This window comes from Staurois parvus, unplaced genomic scaffold, assembly GCF_062004578.1.
Source record: "Staurois parvus isolate SC_StPar_1 unplaced genomic scaffold, SC_StPar_1.0 ptg000878l, whole genome shotgun sequence".
Lineage (NCBI taxonomy): Eukaryota > Metazoa > Chordata > Amphibia > Anura > Ranidae > Staurois > Staurois parvus.
Window position 1 is genome coordinate 176,058 of NW_028318674.1, and position 17,320 is coordinate 193,377.

Below are 17,320 nucleotides of genomic sequence, written 5' to 3' on the forward strand. Positions count from 1 at the left end.
GACTATGGAGGAAGAGGACGGACGTGACTATGGAGGAAGAGGACGGACGTGACTATGGAGGAAGAGGACGGACGTGACTATGCAGGAAGAGGACGGACGTGACTATGCAGGAAGAGGACGGACGTGACTATGCAGGAAGAGGACGGACGTGACTATGCAGGAAGAGGACGGACGTGACTATGGAGGAAGAGGACGGACGTGACTATGGAGGAAGAGGACGGACGTGACTATGGAGGAAGAGGATGGACATGACGGGGGGTTACTGGGTGTAAATAGGAAATAACATCTTATTACCTCCTCTGCTGCCACTTCCACCAATGTCTCTGATCTGCTTCCTCCCCACTCACCTCTCCGAATGTCCTCTCTGTCCCTGACATCACTTCCTGTCTGTACCTGACATCACTTCCTGTCTGTATCCCATAGAGAAGTCCTGTCTGGGGAGAAATGAGATCTCCATCTTGTGGAGTTCATAGGAACTGCAGCCCCGAGAAACTTCCCCTAATAACCATTCCAGCATTGTATCTACCTTACAGAGATACCAGGGAAGATAAAAAAGAACTAAAAAAAGTAAGAAACAATAAACCTAACTCTTATGCAACCAACTGTTTATATAATATATTTTACTACAGATAGAAAAGTCTTAAAGACACAGAACACAAGATAAAAACAAAATACATAATAAAACAGAGACCTCCAAAACAGATCTTTTTGGGTAAAAAAAATACAAAAATTCATCCTAAAGTATAAAAATATCTATCAATCCACTCATAATGAAGATGTTAGACATAAATGACAAGGATGTAATGGTCACAGAGGAATGGTGGTGGAGATCTCTCACAGTAAGAACACTTCCTTGAATGGTTCTATAAATAAAGAATGAATCCTGGAGGGAATAAAGCTGTAAAGCAATAAATAATATATAAACTGGGCCATCCACTTCATCCATAAAGACATTGTGATTGAAGATCTTCTAGATCACATAGAAGGAGGACTCATCCATGATTTCATACATTTGTTTGGAAGGATAGAACAATCCTCAGAAGGGAACATGTAGGATGACAGGAAAGGCTCCTGACTGGTGAGATCCTCCAAACATAATGATGACATCCATGAACTGGAGCGAGCTCGTTGGGGTGATAAAGCCAATCTGGAAACACTGTGTAGACGTTCTCCAAGAACTCAGCACACTCCAGGTGTGGAGAAAGTCTCCAGGTGGGTTTAGCCTGTCATTTATCATAGGTAGACATGTCCACACATGGACTTCCACAGGGACCCCCAGACTACATATAGAACCTGTACAGTGTCCCCTGTAATGAATTGCTTCCCCCCAGGCCTATAGCAGAATGACAGCTGAGCGGGATCTCTCCCATCCTGGGTGGACATCATATGAAGTCCTCCAAGTCTAGCGACTCTGCTGTATCTTGATATGTCACCTGCTGTGTCCACTAGATGACAGATCATTGTACCAGGCCAGCCCAGTACCATGTGATTGCTATGACCAATCACAGTGATCACATGACAGTTGTACACAATAAATGTCTTTCATTCATAGCCATCCATTGTGTACTATTGTGATGATCTCTGTGATTTGTCACTGGCTCACTACCTCTACTGGAAATGTATTCCAAGCATCTACTACTCTTTCAGTAAAATAATACTTTCTGAGATTAGTTGTGAACTTTCCTCCAGTTAGTTGGAGGTCATGTCCTCGTGTTCTTCATTTTGGTTTCATATTGAAAATCCTGCCCTCCTGAACCTTATTCACTCCCTTGTTGTATGTAAAGGTTTCAGTCATGTCTCCCCTTTCCCTTCTCTCCTCCAGACTGGACATGTTACGTTCCTGAAGTCTCTCCTGATATCACTATTTGTATTCCCCGTCTCTGGACTCGTTCTATCTTATCAATACCTTTATGTAAGTGAGGTCTCCAGAACTGGACACAGTATTCTACATGAGGTTGCTGGTGACCCCTCTAGTGATAGATCTATATAGAGGAATCGGGACCTCCTTCCTCCTGCCGGTGACCCCTCCAGTGATATAAAGATCTATATAGAGGAATCGGGACCTTCTTCCTCCTGCTGGTGACCCCTCCAGTGATATAAAGATCTATATAGATGAATCGGGACCTCCTTCCTCCTGACAGTGACCCACCTAGAAATGTAAAGATTTATTTAGAGGAATTAAAACCTCCTTCCTCCTGCCGGTGACCCCTCTAGTGATATAAAGATCTATATAGAGGAATCGGGAACTCCTTCCTCCTGCCGGTGACCCCTCTAGTGATAGAAAGATTTCTATAGAGGAATCAGGACCTCCTTCCTCCTGCTGGTGACCCCTCTAGTGATATAAAGATCTATATCTATAGGTGCATTATGTTACATTTAGAAACATTGAACTGCAATTTTCACTTCTCTGATCAATCATCCAGAAATGCCAAATCCTGTTCCATGTTACAGACACCTCCAGGGATATCCTCCCTATTACACATGTTTGTGTCCTCAGCAAAGAGACATCCCCTTACCCAACAACCCTTTAGTTATATCCCTTACATATAGATTACATAGAACAGGACCCAGTACAGAGCCTTGGGGTACACCACTAGTGACTGGTCTCTGTTCTGAGTGATCCCCATTTACAACCACACTCTGGTATCTATCATTTAGCCAACTGCACATCCACTGAACCACCCAAGGGCTAAGTCCTAGCTTGTCCAACTTCTGTATTAGATCGTTATGTGGAACTGTATCACATGCCTTGCTGGAATCAAGATATTCTATGTCCACAGCACCACCCTGGTCCAAAACATTGGTGATATAGTCAAAAGGTCCAATCAGTCGAGTCTGTCATGGTCTGCCCTCAGTAAAGCCATGCTGCTTTGGATCCAGCAAGTTGTGTGTTTCCAGATGATCAATGATCCTTCCTTTCAGGAGTGATTCCATTAACTTGACTACCACCGATGTTAGACTCACTGGCCTGTAATTGCCGGCTTCTACCTTGCTGCCCTTCTTGGATGGAACACACTGTGCACTCCATTACATGAACAACATTGGGAGTTCTGTAATCATCATCTGATCAGGATACACAGGAGAATGAGCCAATTGTAGATCAGCAGGTGCCTACAGGTTACCACCCCACAGGGATATGAGCCAATAGTAGATCAGCAGGTGCCTACAGGTTATCACCCCACAGGGATATGAGCCAATCGTAGATCAGCAGGTGCCTACAGGTTACAACCCCACAGGGTTATGAGCCAATCGTAGATCAGCAGGTGCCTACAGGTTACCACCCCACAGGGTTATGAGCCAATCATAGATCACCAGGTTGGCAGAACTGTTCTGGGCTCACAGAATGAAACAGGAAGGCTGAACTTATCATCTCTACATGGACATGTTGGAAGCCATTTTGTTCTGTATATTCTATTTCATGGTTTCTGAACACAGATTCTAAGAGCATTCCAAGGTGGTTACAGCTTATGTTCCCAGGTTATAAATCTGGGGGGAGGTATGGTGGTATCAGACGGCTACAAGATGAAGACTAGACATGACACCAAGTGGTAAGATAAATGGATGAGTCCATGTCTAGATTGAACAAAGGACACAAGAACTGGTCACAATGATTATTTCCCATGATCCTCTGGAAAGAGTGCATATTATACCTTACATTGTATATGGTGTTATTATTATGTGACAGGAATATCTGATCCAACAATGTCACTTGTATTATTATTAGTATTACATGAAGTGAATGCTTGCTTACTTATGTCATCCAGGTTTATATTACTAGATTCCATTTCCACATACATATATTTATATGAAATGGTTTAACAATGAATACATATTGATATATTGGGGATATTCTGTTTGTAACATTATAAAGTATCAGTTTGAGTTCATTGTATGACAACGTTGTTATGTTACAGAAGACGTGAGATAAGAAGTCTCAGTATAATGACCTCATCTTTTGTAGGATATAAAGGTAGATTTTGTTTTCTCCAGAATCACTTAAAGTGGTTGTAAACCCAAATATTAAAAAATTACTTTTTTCCATAAATTAATACATTTTAATGTAAACATCCATACAGCTGTGAGTGTACCTCAGAAAAATGCTCCTTTAGCTTGTCTCCGCCCTCCAAAAACTGCTGGTCTGTGGGCGTGGCTTAGGACCAGAGAATAGTAGGCGGAGATGTGATGTCACACAATCCCCCAGTTATACCCCCCTCCAGCCTCGGCTCAAGAACAATCACTGGTGATGATGAGTGCTGAGTTGTGGATCTTGTGAAGGCGGAGACCAGCATGGAGAGGACACCCCCTCCCCCACCCCTTGCAGTGTATTACATGGAGGCTCATACTGGTCTCCTCCTCAGCACAGCCTGTCACTCACAGGAGAAGGGGAATGGTGACACCATATTTCTGCTGGTGTCAGATTTATTCTGCTCAGAAGATCAGGTGGGATTTCTGGAGAAAGGGATTGCTTCAAGATACCAGACTAAGCTGAATGGCTCAGTAAAGGTAAAATCTACCCAACTGCAGGATTGGACTGATTTGTGTTTTTTAGGGTTACAACCACTTTCAGTAATACATTATTAGCAGTGACATGGGTACCAGTCTGTGTGACACCAAACCTGGCAGAAAAGCAGTTCTCTCTAATGTAGTCATGTCCTTACCAGCCGAGGTTAAAGGTCAACCCTTGTCATGTTCCAGAAGATATGTCAGAGAATTCCTCATCCTATACTGCCCCCTTCAGGTCACTGAAATCAATTAGTAGAGAAAATAGCACCTAGTCTGACGTCATTGTGAGGAGAGAGAAGCTTTGCCCGGCTAGGATTTATTTGGAGGGATAAAAGTAAGAGACAGACAGAGAAGAGGACACACATCACAAAACAAGACCTCACAAGACAGGAGACAAGGGGCAACAGACGGAAACAGACACCCCCTGAAGTGAGCGCACTGAAAGCTGACATCACTGACACCATACAGTCCATATTGGGAACTAGAACTTTCATTTTCCTCAGATAACTTGTACTCCCCTTATATCTCCAGATACATTGTTTAGTCCGATAACGGTTCTGGTGAGCACAGGAGGGGATGTGACGTCATTTTACCTGCAGTATAAATTATTATCATTTCCCTCCTCTGGGGAAGATTGATTTTACATATCCCTGAAGCTGATTCTGGCTTCTAGTCAATGGTTTATCCGGATGTATACAGTATATATATGACAAGGCAGACTACTTCATGTAACATTACATCTTCATCTCAGATTGTAAGCGGATTGGATTGGCCTGTGTATGGGATTCCAGATCAAGTCATGGCAAGGTACACGTTGAGCGTTGAATATCTGGGTGTAGAGAGATCACGGGGGGGATTTGTATATCTGTTGTCACATGTTGCTGAGTTACTGATTTCTTACACAACATTTCCAGACAGTTGGATGTAATTCATTAATATTTGGCAGTAATTGCTGGCTTGTATTTCTCCCCATTATTGTGGATTAGATCATTGTACTGTTATCTTGTATTGTTTATTATTTATCATCACCTATTAGATTTCATCCCCATTTTGTACTGATTGGGGTTATTGTACCCAAGAAATGGCGCAGAATACACCTTTGTCTACATTTACAAGGAAAGACGATTTATTTGTAAAAACAAGAAACAAGAAAAATGGTAACAAGTGGTGTTTAATACCACCAAAATAAATATCTATTTGTGTGAAAAAATTACAAAAATATAATTTGGGTACAATGTTGCATGACGGTGTAATTGTCATTCAAAGTGTGAGAGCTGATAGTTACCAGTCAGCCTGGGCAGGAAGGGGGGGAAGTGTCCGGTATACAGGAGGTAGAACCATTTATTTTTAAACAGACCTCCAAGTGTTTGTGAAATCTCCCACCACAAAATGTACTCAGCCAATCACAGGGCAGGACTCCATTTTTATTCTTCTGCCATCAATAGCCAACCTGGTCCCACACTTCATCCATGTCTTTGTGGACCTCTGATCTCCTTATGAACTGTTTCTTCCATGATGAAGATCAGCCATGGAGTATATCTGAGGTGTATATCAGGGTGTGCTTCTTCCCTACATGAGAGCTGGGATGTCCAGCAACATTCATCTAGAAAACATTTCCCACACTCAAGGCACTAATAAACCTCCAGGGTTGTGTGGGATCCCTGATGTACAGGAAGACAGGACTTCAGTGAGGAACATTTCCCTCACTCAGGACAGGAAAGTGGCTTCTCCCCCGTGTGAGATCTCTGATGTCTGGAAAGATGAGACTTCATTGAAAAAAATTTCCCACACTCAGGACAGGAAAGTGGCTTCTCCCCCGTGTGAGATCTTTGATGTGTGTAAAGATTGGACTTCACTGAAAAACATTTCCCACACTCAGAACAAGAATACGGCTTCTCACCTGTGTGAGACCTTTCATGTTTGGCAAGATCTGATTTTTGTGCAAAACATTTCCTGCACTCAGGACAGGAATATGGCTTCTCCCCCGTGTGAAATCTCTGATGTCTGTAAAGACTGGACTTCCTTGAAAAACATTTCCCGCACTCAGGACAGGAATATGGGTTCTCTACCACGTGAGTTCTCTGATGTCTGTAAAGACTGGACTTGTCTGAAAAACATTTCCTGCACTCAGGACAGGAATACGGCTTCTCTCCCGTGTGAGATCTCTGATGTGTGGAAAGATGGGACTTCAATGAAAAACATTTCCCACACTCAGGACAGGAATACGGCTTCTCTCCCGTGTGAGATCTCTGATGTCTGGAAAGATCGGACTTATAACAGAAACATTTCCCGCACTCACTACAAGAGAAGCTCTTCCCTGTTGGAAGGCCGGCCCGGTCCCGCACAGTCTGAGGTTCCTCAGGATACAAGGAATCCGATGGTCCATCTACACTGGGTGATGCCGGATGGACATTGGAGGGAGCCGGGTTTTCTCCTGGACTATACTCTGTGATGTCCTCATCTTCTACTTTCCAGTCTGGAGACAAAGTGAGACAATCCTCGGAGGTTTTCCTCATCTCCCGGCCATGGACTAAAATACAAAGACAAAGAGGATCACTAGACAGGAGCTGACTGGTTCCCTCAAACCAGGACTCCGCCCACATCAGGCAGCTTGGTCTCTGAAGAGCTTACAATTCCACGCTCAAGGGAACTAGGAAATGTCTCCTCTGATCTCCTACCAGGTCATTTCTTTATTCATGGACCTTAGTCAGAGAGTGAGGAAACAACCAGAACTGTCTTTTATAGGAGGGACAGTGATGAGTGGATTATAGGACGAGGGTCCCCACCCCCTCTATCACTCATCGCCATCTTCCCAACACAAGAAGTACTGCACTTCCTTATTTAGTCCATGATTTAGTCATGAAGAACAGCGAGGCTGAGCCCCACCAGAGGTCAGAGAGTGAGGATGGGGGGAGAACAACCAAGATGAAGACTGGACTGATCCTGAAGACCACCATCATTGGGGTATTGACTCCTCCCTCATTATCACTTTCTGTTTAAGGGTCCAAAGTTGGAGGATGTTATCACATTATTATCACCATGTAAAAGTCTGTGCTCCAATCACATCATCCGACATAAAATGTCCAGCTGGGAGGAAATGGGTGGAAAAGAAGTAAGGCCAATGTAATGTACAACTTATCATACGGAATACAAAAGTTAGGACTATACAGTATTAGTTTTCTTCTATATTTATCTGGTGATCTAGCCAGTAAATCTGCTGTTTTATAAAGACCATTTACCACTGACAGGGAGCTTACAATGATCAGCTTTTATTTATTCATGACAATTTTTTATCCCAAAAGGAAAAAACTGTTTGATGAAACTGATTATGAAGTGTGAGCTGGAGTTTGGCTTCAATTAGTTACTGTTTTTATATCTGCTAGTACATCTAACACTCCCCTCCCCCCAGACTGACCATGCTGCAATCTCCAGAGTTGGGGCGCTCTAAAACAGAAGGTGTGTTACTGGCCAGATCACCAGGTGAAAACAGGGAAAAAAGCCAAAGAAAAGGAATGCAGCCGCCACACCCAATGATTGGTAAGCTGCAATATGGGACATTTGTGGTCCAATATCCCTTTAGTTTGGTTGGTGAAATCGCATCCTATGTCCAGTGATAGCAGTGACATCTACTGGCCACAGTGAGACATCACAAGACAACCTAAACTTAGGGAGAAACCAAGTGAAGAACTATACAATCAGCCTGAGCCAAGTACAGCCCAGCCACAAACTAAACCCACATAGTACCTCTATTCAGGACAAGGGGGCCACACTAATAAATAGTGTAAGGATCACATCAAATTGGTGTTTAGTAATCAGAGATCACTTACAGTGGTTGTAACCCTCAGACATGGAATATGAACAAAGCATATCCCTCTACAGTGTGTACTTGTCTCAGTCCAGAGCACTAAGTGTCATTTCTGTCTGCTGTCTCCTTCCTCTGCGATCAGCAGTTGAGTCCCTTCTGACAAGTCTTCCTGACACCAGGAGAAAAAAAGATGACAAGGGAGGGAGTTCCAGCACACAGCCTGTGATTGACAGCCTCAGCTCTGTTCCTGTGTGAAGGAAGTGTGTCCCTTCCCATCAATCATCTCTCAGAGCTCACTTCACTGAGCTGTGAAGAGAGTGACTTCAGCTCTCTGCCCCCTTTTTTCTGACTGCTCAGACAACCTGTATAAATTCTGGACTTTGAACAAATATAGAGAAATGAGTGCTATAGATAAACAGGTACAACGTATGTAGGAGGATTTGTTTTATCTCTGTGTATCACCTGAGGCCAGTCATTGCACTGGGTATATGGAGGGATTATAACCACTTTAAATGTTTACTGTAGACAAGTTGCAGAGATCCCACACCGCTGCCTCCCATCTCCTGAGACTGCACTCAGTGACTTGGGTCTGAGACACTACAGACATATCCCTCCACCCGGCACAGCCAGCAGACCACAGAGCAAGGAACCCTGGGAGAATTGTTCTGTCAGAGATCTTACTAGACCCGGACATGGGGCAGGAGGCCCAAATTACATGACCCAAGTACCTAGGTCTAGTAATGCTCATGAATCAGCATTTTGCTGCCAGCTGAACCCCAGAACCTCCATAAATCCAGTCTAGATACATAAATTGTGTCTGCAGCACAGAGAAGGAAGATTATCCGAGAGAAATCCAGGAATACAGGACGGGGAACACAGCTCAGGAAAGTGACCAGGGGATTACAGGCTGATATCACCCAGTCCCCGCCCTACTCTGGACCAATCAGTGAGCAGTATGGGTGGAGGAATGGATTTAGTGTTCATGACCCACCTGTGCTGATCTCTGTAGGAGTGTCCTCCTCTATAAATGTCCCCGTTATTCCATCCTCCTCCATAGACTGCTGATCATCCCTCACATACGCCTCTTCTTCTTCTGCTTTCACCTCAAATTCTATATCGATTGGATCTCCACTCTAAATCAAGGAAATGAGAGAAAATATCATCTGTAAAATATAAGATCATATAAAAAATCCACACATCATCTCTACAAGTTCATGTTCTAGATGCTCCATCCCACCAACCTTGTAATACTGAAGGATGGTGTGATCTTCCTGTGTGGAATCCCGGGAATACAGAGGACGGGGACATCTCTCTGGTGGGTTCCTGGTATTAGGTGGCTCCATCATATCCTTGTGTCCTTCTGAAAACTCCTCCATCACTCCATACTCCTCATCCTCCTCTTTATACTCTTCTTTAACATCAATATTATCATCCCCGAGGATTCCACTCTGAAAGATATAATAAAACATTCATTGTAACAAACATGCTGTGTATAAATCACAACTACCAATAACTGTCATCATCTACCTGATGATGGTGAGGGATGGTGTGACCTTCCTGTGTGGAATCCCGGGAATACAGAGGACGGGGACATCTCTCTGGTGGGTTCCCATGACTGGATCCATCTGTAGGAAACACACACACTGACTGAATCCATTGTTTCTATGTGTTTATCAGATGATGGGGGATCTAGGTGGATCCTCCGTACTGCTCTCTCCTTTACAATAAAGTCTCCTCTTACCCGGTGATGTGAGGGGCGGCTGATTGTCCATCATGACGTCCTTGTAGAGATCCTTGTGTCCTTCTAAATACTCCCACTCCTCCATGGAGAAATAGACAGTGACACCCTGACACCTTATAGGAACCTAACACACACAATGATACAGTCACCATCCAGACACATCCCTTGTCTGTTACTGGAGAATGTCCCAGAATTCCCGGCACCGCTCACCTCTCCTGTCAGCAGCTCCATCATCTTCTTGGTGACTTCTAGAATCTTCTGCATGTTGTGTCTCTCAGGGTTTAGGGAGTCACATGGAGGCACTGTGATGGTCATATGATCACCTGACTTCAGAAGAGGAAATCTCTGTATTGAGGAACCAATAGGAATATCATGTTAGAATCCCAGAATCCTCCTCACCTCTCTGGTCAGGTCTGTGTGATGTCATGTGACCTCCCAGAATCCTCCTCACCCCTCCGGTCAGGTCTGTTTGTAGGAATCGTGCACACAGAGACGGACACGGCCCTCCGTTTTGTTAAGAATTTTCTATGTTATACAATTTCTAACTCCCAAAGCAGGCTACCCCCTCCATCTTGTAGATCTCTCACCCCCCTCCCGTGCTGTGGGGTGACATGTGGCCTGAGTGATGAGAAGGGTCACAGGCGGCCAAAGCACAGCAGGAAGCTCCGAGCTATAAAACCTCATGAGCTGGGTGCATAGCTGTCTATTAACTGTGCAATCTGGCACATAGTAAAAGTATAAACCGAGTCCCTCACTGAACTTCAAAAGACCTTCCAAGGGGTCGTAAACACAGACTTACTTTTAAAAACTCACTTTACATATAAGTTGATATGTTCACGTAGGACATAACTACCTAAACATGGAGCCTATATGCGGAAGGCTCAGATTGAGACCATTCTCCTGGTATGTGACACCCCTTAGCTGACATACAGAGAAAAGCAGAAAAGTATATCTCTTGAACCATTTAAGTGCATATTTCATGTTTCATCTCTAACCATTCCGCAGATGCGGCTGAGTATTAATATACTAGTTACCAGGCCGGCAAATGTACCTAGGAAATGTTATGAGCCAAAATATAAGCTAGGAGAGATTCTGGTTGTAACTTAGGTCTCCACCCAACACCCCTCCCCAAAAGGAGACCATTGGTTACTACTCCAAAGAGACACCCTGCTGGGATTTGCTAGAAAAAGGCTGTTATGCTTGGAGTGTGGGTGAGAGAAGAGAAGAGTCTCCTGCTTTTAACATCAAAACTAGCAGTAGAGAAAAGAAATCCTTTTTAGCTCATGAGACTTGAAGCTGCTTAACCCAAGGCTTTTTGGCTAGTACTTATCTACCTAAACTTCTGTTATCTCTTTGCTGTGTTATTGCTCTCTATATATTTATATATATATTGGTTACATCTTTTTTCTGTAAATATTTTTATTGCAACCTTTTGACCTTTTAGTAATAAATCTTACTTTCTGAAACTGTTGAACTGTTTCTAAAGCTCTTTAATGCAACTTAAGAATTCCTGCCGCTGAAGAGCGCTACTGTGTGTGTTTAACCCTCTGTATAACCTGTCTGCAGTGACAGTGGTATACAGATGATTATTTCAACCACCCTAGTGTTATTGCTGATATTGCCGAGTTTCCTCTTTCTCTGTACAAAAAGGAGGTGGTGGCAATGTGAAGGGTTAATTGCGTAATTAACCTGACCCAGTAACAATCGTGCTCAGGTTGCCGGTACATAGATTTGTGGTCCAGTCAGCTGGAAAATCATTGTGCAGGGTGCAGCTGGGCGTGGCATTGTTACGCACCTGACATCGCGGTTTTAGATTGGCTAGTCCTTCGGTCACGAGTCTGGTGAGAGGGGCAGTGATTTGATATCGCAATTGTCACACTGTGTATTATTAATAGACATAAGAGTGCTGTCATGTGACCCCCCAGAATCCTCCTCACCTCTCCGGTCAGGTCTGTGTTTTATTAATAGAGATGAGAGTGATGTCATGTGACTTCCCAGAATCCTCATCACCTCTCCGGTCAGGTCTGTGTTTTATTAATAGAGATGAGAGTGTTGTCATGTGACTTCCCAGAATCCTCCTCACCTCTCCAGTCAGGTCTGTGTTTTATTAATAGAAATGTGAGTGATGTCATGTGACTTCCCAGAATTCTCCTCACCTCTCCGGTCAGGTCTGTGTTTTCTTAAAAAAGTTGAGAGTGATGTCATGTGACCTCCCAAAATCCTCCTCACCTCTCCGGTCAGGTCTGTGTTTTATTAATAGAGATGAGAGTGATGTCATGTGACCTCCCAGAATCCTCCTCACCTCTCTGGTCAGGTCTGTGTTTTATTAATAGAGATGAGAGTGATGTCATGTGACCTCCCAGAATCCTCCTCACCTCTCTGGTCAGGTCTGTGTTTTATTAATAGAGATAAGAGCAATGTCATGTGACCTCCCAGAATCCTCCTCACCTCTCCGGTCAGGTCTGTGTTTATTAATAGAGATGAGAGTGATGTCATGTGACCTCCCAGAATCCTCCTCACCTCTCCGGTCAGGTCTGTGTTTTATTAATAGAGATGAGAGTGATGTCATGTGACCTCCCAGAATCCTCCTCACCTCTCCGGTCAGGTCTGTGTTTTATTAATAGAGATAAGAGTGATGTCATGTGACCTCCCAGAATCCTCCTCACCTCTCCGGACAGGTCTGTGTTTTATTAATAGAGATGAGAGTGATGTCATGTGACCTTCCAGAATCCTCCTCACCTCTCCGGTCAGCAGGTAGATGATCTCCAGGGTGAGGTTTAGTATCTTCTCAGTCATGTGACTCCGGTCCTCCTCCATCCTCATTGGTGCCATCATGTGATCTATACAGGTCTCCTTGTACACGGATAACTTTGGGAAATGAAAGTAAGAATGATTTGGATGGTATTGGTCACACAATAATAGGATGTGGATGTGAGGGGGGAATAGGAGGGTTGCTGGACATTGAAGAACTACTCCCCCCATGGGAAGACAGTAGTCTGGACTGTTTAGCATTTGCTACATTTTGGAGGTCCCGGGACCCTCTTGACCTGTCAGATCAGAAATCCCCTTTTCTCTGTTGGGTTTGTTTGGTCTCTGAACTGGTTTTGATGAGTTTTAGATCTGCAGACAAGGAATGATAAATACGATCCTTCCTATGACTTGTTTGCTCTGAGGCAGTGCTGTGAGGTCAATGTCGGCTCATCATGAGGTCCAGGAAGGGGAACTTGATGAATTTTGGCCGGAGTTGCTGGCTAATCAGGACAATTGGCAGAACTCCGGCTGCAAGGCTCCAATCTCCGGCAGCCTGCTGACTGACAGGAGTGATGTCACTGTCACTCTCTGCAGTAAGAGAAGAGATTGGATTGGGTAGCAGGAGGATGGTGCTGGTAGAGTAGAGAGCTGTCAGGAAGGAGCCTATTCTCTTCCCTCCAATGACAGCCTAGTGTGGGTAGAAGGAGGACAGCAGGAGGGTTTGAGTATCAAGTATATTGTAATATCCAGGACATTGTACAGAGTGGTGGTGGGTTCCTGGGGCTCTGAATTCCAGCACCGGGCACTGCCAGAGCCTGTGTCATGGGAAGGTATTGGAGTGTCTCCTGAAGATGTATAGCACTGACCCCCACTTACCTTTTAGTCAAAAATGCACCAAGAGTCCTCCTCTAAGAACAAGTGCCCACCAAGGGGTGAAGGATTGTCCTTCTGCATTCTATTTGGTATCTTGGAATACATTATTTGACCAGTGAGATGGTAAGAAGGTGAAGGTTGCCTTCCTTTTCTAGTAGAAGCTCTGTAAGGAGGTCTGGAAAGTAAGTGCTTACCTCCTTACCTCAGTGTCCCCCTAAGCCTGACAAACTACTCTTTCCTCAGAGCCCTGCTCCCCACCAACCCTATCCACCCAGATTCCTTCAGCTACTCTACCCCCTCAAAACCCTTTAACTTCACTATCCTCTTTAATCTCCTAGACTGTAAGCTCGAAAGAGCAGGGCCCTCGAACCCCTTGTGTAGTGTATTGTTACTGTCTTGTCTCATGTTATGTCCCCCCTGCTACTGTACAGCGCTGAGCATACCCTTTGGCGCTATATAAATACTGTATAATAATAATATCCCCTCAGGGGCCCCAAAGTCTCCCATCCTCAGTAACCTCTGAGAGACCCCTCAGCTCCTCTACTTCCCTCAGACTCCTCAGTATTTCCCTCCCTCTGACACCAATGATGGAACATATTCTTCATGGCCGGCTGGGGAATGTTTTCTTCCTCCTGAGCAGCAATGTAAGGGGCTCTATGGTCCATACTCCTGACCCCGGCACTCCATCATTGTGTTGGCTGCATAGTGTAATGATTGCCCATTGGCTGCCTGTGTAGTGTCATCATTGTCCTTTGTAGGCCATGTATGGTCAGGATGGTCCTTGTCTTGTCTATTTATTGTCAGTGCTGTTTGTTTAGAGGACCATATTACTAGAATTTATCTCCACAATGAGGAGAATGTTCCGGCCCCGGAAGTGGGGGAATGTTCTGCCCCTGAAGGGGTTAACCTGGGTTCCCACACTATATATGTGTGTATCATCATCTGCTGGAGATAAAAGACGTCACAGTGACTATGGAGGACGGACATGACTATGGAGGAAGAGGACGGACGTGACTAAGGAGGAAGAGGACAGACATGACTATGGAGGTGAAGACGGACGTGACTATGGAGGAAGAGGACTGACATGACGGGGGTTACTTGGTGTAAATAGAACATAACATCTTGTTACCTCCTCTGCTGCCACTTACACCAATGTCTCCTCACCACTTTGTATGGTATAGAACTTCCTGTCTTTATTCCAGATGACTTCCTGTCTGTACCTGACATCACTTCCTGTCTGTGCCTGACATCACTTCCTGTCTGTTTTTTATAATAACTTCCTGTCTGGATAGAAGTGAGATCACCACCTTGTGGAGTTCAGAGGAACTGCAGCCCCGAGAAACATTAAAATAACCGTTCCTGTGGTTTCCATGAAAGATCAAAAATAACTAAAACAAATCTGAGAAAAAATAAATCTAGCTCTTATGCGACCAACTATTTATTTTCCAATATTTTTATTGAAATTTTTCAAGTTACAGAAAATGTAATAGACAAGTGTCATGTTATAAGGTATGAAATCTCCCCAACAAACAGGCGGATGAATAAACAACAGACATCCCGCAGGGAAGCAGGAAATGTGTGCAATAATGACTGGAGACGTCACATAGAACATTCCCAGCATTAAGTCCACCTTGTACAGGGGAAGCAATAATAGGAGACATATGGATCACACAGAGCATTCATCATACACACCACACATAGTGCACAACACATACAACATGGAACTACACTAGCACCAGAACATGGAAAATAAAAGAGACAGCAGAAAGGAAGAAAAGAGGGTAACAGTAATGAGAGGAGAGAGGGGAGGAGGAGAGGAGGAGGAGAGGAGGGGAGGAGGAGAGGAGAGGGGATGAGGAGGAGAGAGGAAGGGGGGGAGGAGAGGAGGAGGAGAGGAGGATTAGGAGGAGGAGGAAGAGAGGAGAGGGGAGGGGAGAGTGGAGGAGGAAGAGAGGAGAGGGGAGGGGAAGAGGCGGAGAGGAGAGGGGAAGGGGGGGAGGAGAGCCAAATCAGGAAGTACTAGGGCATGGAGATGTATGGAATCCATGGATCCCATGTTTTATCACATTGTTGATGTAGCCGGGGCAGTGTTGTGGATGGCTTTATAAGCTGTGGTTAGTATTTTGAATGTTATATGTTGGGTTAGTGGAAGCCAATGGAGGGATTGGCAGAGAGGGGCAGCAGTCTTTGACCGGTTGGTAAGGTGTATGAGTCTAGCAGCAGTCACTGATCGGTCGGTAAGGTGTATGAGTCTAGCAGCAGTCACTGATCGGTTGGTAAGGTGTATGAGTCTAGCAGCAGTTGCTGATCGGCTGGTAAGGTGTATGAGTCTAGCAGCAGTCACTGATCGGTCGGTAAGGTGTATGAGTCTAGCAGCAGTCACTGATCGGTTGGTAAGGTGTATGAGTCTAGCAGCAGTCACTGATCGGTTGATAAGGTGTATGAGTCTAGCAGTGGTTGCTGATCGGTCGGTAAGGTGTATGAGTCTAGCAGCAGTCACTGATCGGTTGGTAAGGTGTATGAGTCTAGCAGCAGTCACTGATCGGTTGGTAAGGTGTATGAGTCTAGCAGCAGTTGCTGATCGGTTGGTAAGGTGTATGAGTCTAGCAGCAGTCACTGATCGGTTGATAAGGTGTATGAGTCTAGCAGTGGTCGCTGATCGGTCGGTAAGGTGTATGAGTCTAGCAGCAGTCACTGATCGGTCGGTTGGTAAGGTGTATGAGTCTAGCAGCAGTCGCTGATCGGTTGGCAAGGTGTATGAGTCTAGCAGCAGTCGCTGACCGGTTGGTAAGGTGTATGAGTCTAGCAGCAGTCACTGATCGGTCGGTAAGGTGTATGAGTCTAGCAGCAGTCACTGATCGGTTGGTAAGGTGTATGAGTCTAGCAGCAGTTGCTGATCGGCTGGTAAGGTGTATGAGTCTAGCAGCAGTCACTGATCGGTCGGTAAGGTGTATGAGTCTAGCAGCAGTCACTGATCGGTTGGTAAGGTGTATGAGTCTAGCAGCAGTCACTGATCGGTTGATAAGGTGTATGAGTCTAGCAGTGGTTGCTGATCGGTCGGTAAGGTGTATGAGTCTAGCAGCAGTCACTGATCGGTTGGTAAGGTGTATGAGTCTAGCAGCAGTCACTGATCGGTTGGTAAGGTGTATGAGTCTAGCAGCAGTTGCTGATCGGTTGGTAAGGTGTATGAGTCTAGCAGCAGTCACTGATCGGTTGATAAGGTGTATGAGTCTAGCAGTGGTCGCTGATCGGTCGGTAAGGTGTATGAGTCTAGCAGCAGTCACTGATCGGTCGGTTGGTAAGGTGTATGAGTCTAGCAGCAGTCGCTGATCGGTTGGCAAGGTGTATGAGTCTAGCAGCAGTCGCTGATCGGTTGGCAAGGTGTATGAGTCTAGCAGCAGTCGCTGATCGGTTGGCAAGGTGTATGAGTCTAGCAGCAGTCGCTGATCGGTTGGTAAGGTGTATGAGTCTAGCAGAGGTCACTGATCGGTTGGTAAGGTCTATGAGTCTAGCAGCAGTCACTGATCGGTTGGTAAGGTGTATGAGTCTAGCGGCAGTCGCTGATCAGTTGGTAAGGCGTATGAGTCTAGCAGTGGTCGATGATCGGTTGGTAAGGCGAATGAGTCTAGCAGCAGTCGCTGATCAGT

At 45.0% G+C, this 17,320-nt stretch overlaps 1 protein-coding gene across 1 annotated transcript; it reads right to left on the bottom strand.

The window, feature by feature from the left end:
- Positions 1-5,611: 5,611 nt before the first annotated feature.
- LOC149443064 (uncharacterized) lies at positions 5,612-15,729 on the bottom strand. Its single transcript, XM_089655948.1, has 3 exons — positions 15,694-15,729; positions 9,300-9,441; positions 5,612-7,033 (listed from the first exon to the last, which is right to left on the bottom strand). Exons 1-3 carry the CDS (start codon positions 15,727-15,729, stop codon positions 6,207-6,209), a joined length of 1,005 nt encoding a protein of 334 aa, XP_089512074.1. The 3' UTR covers positions 5,612-6,206.
- Between the last annotated feature and the right edge of the window lie 1,591 nt (positions 15,730-17,320).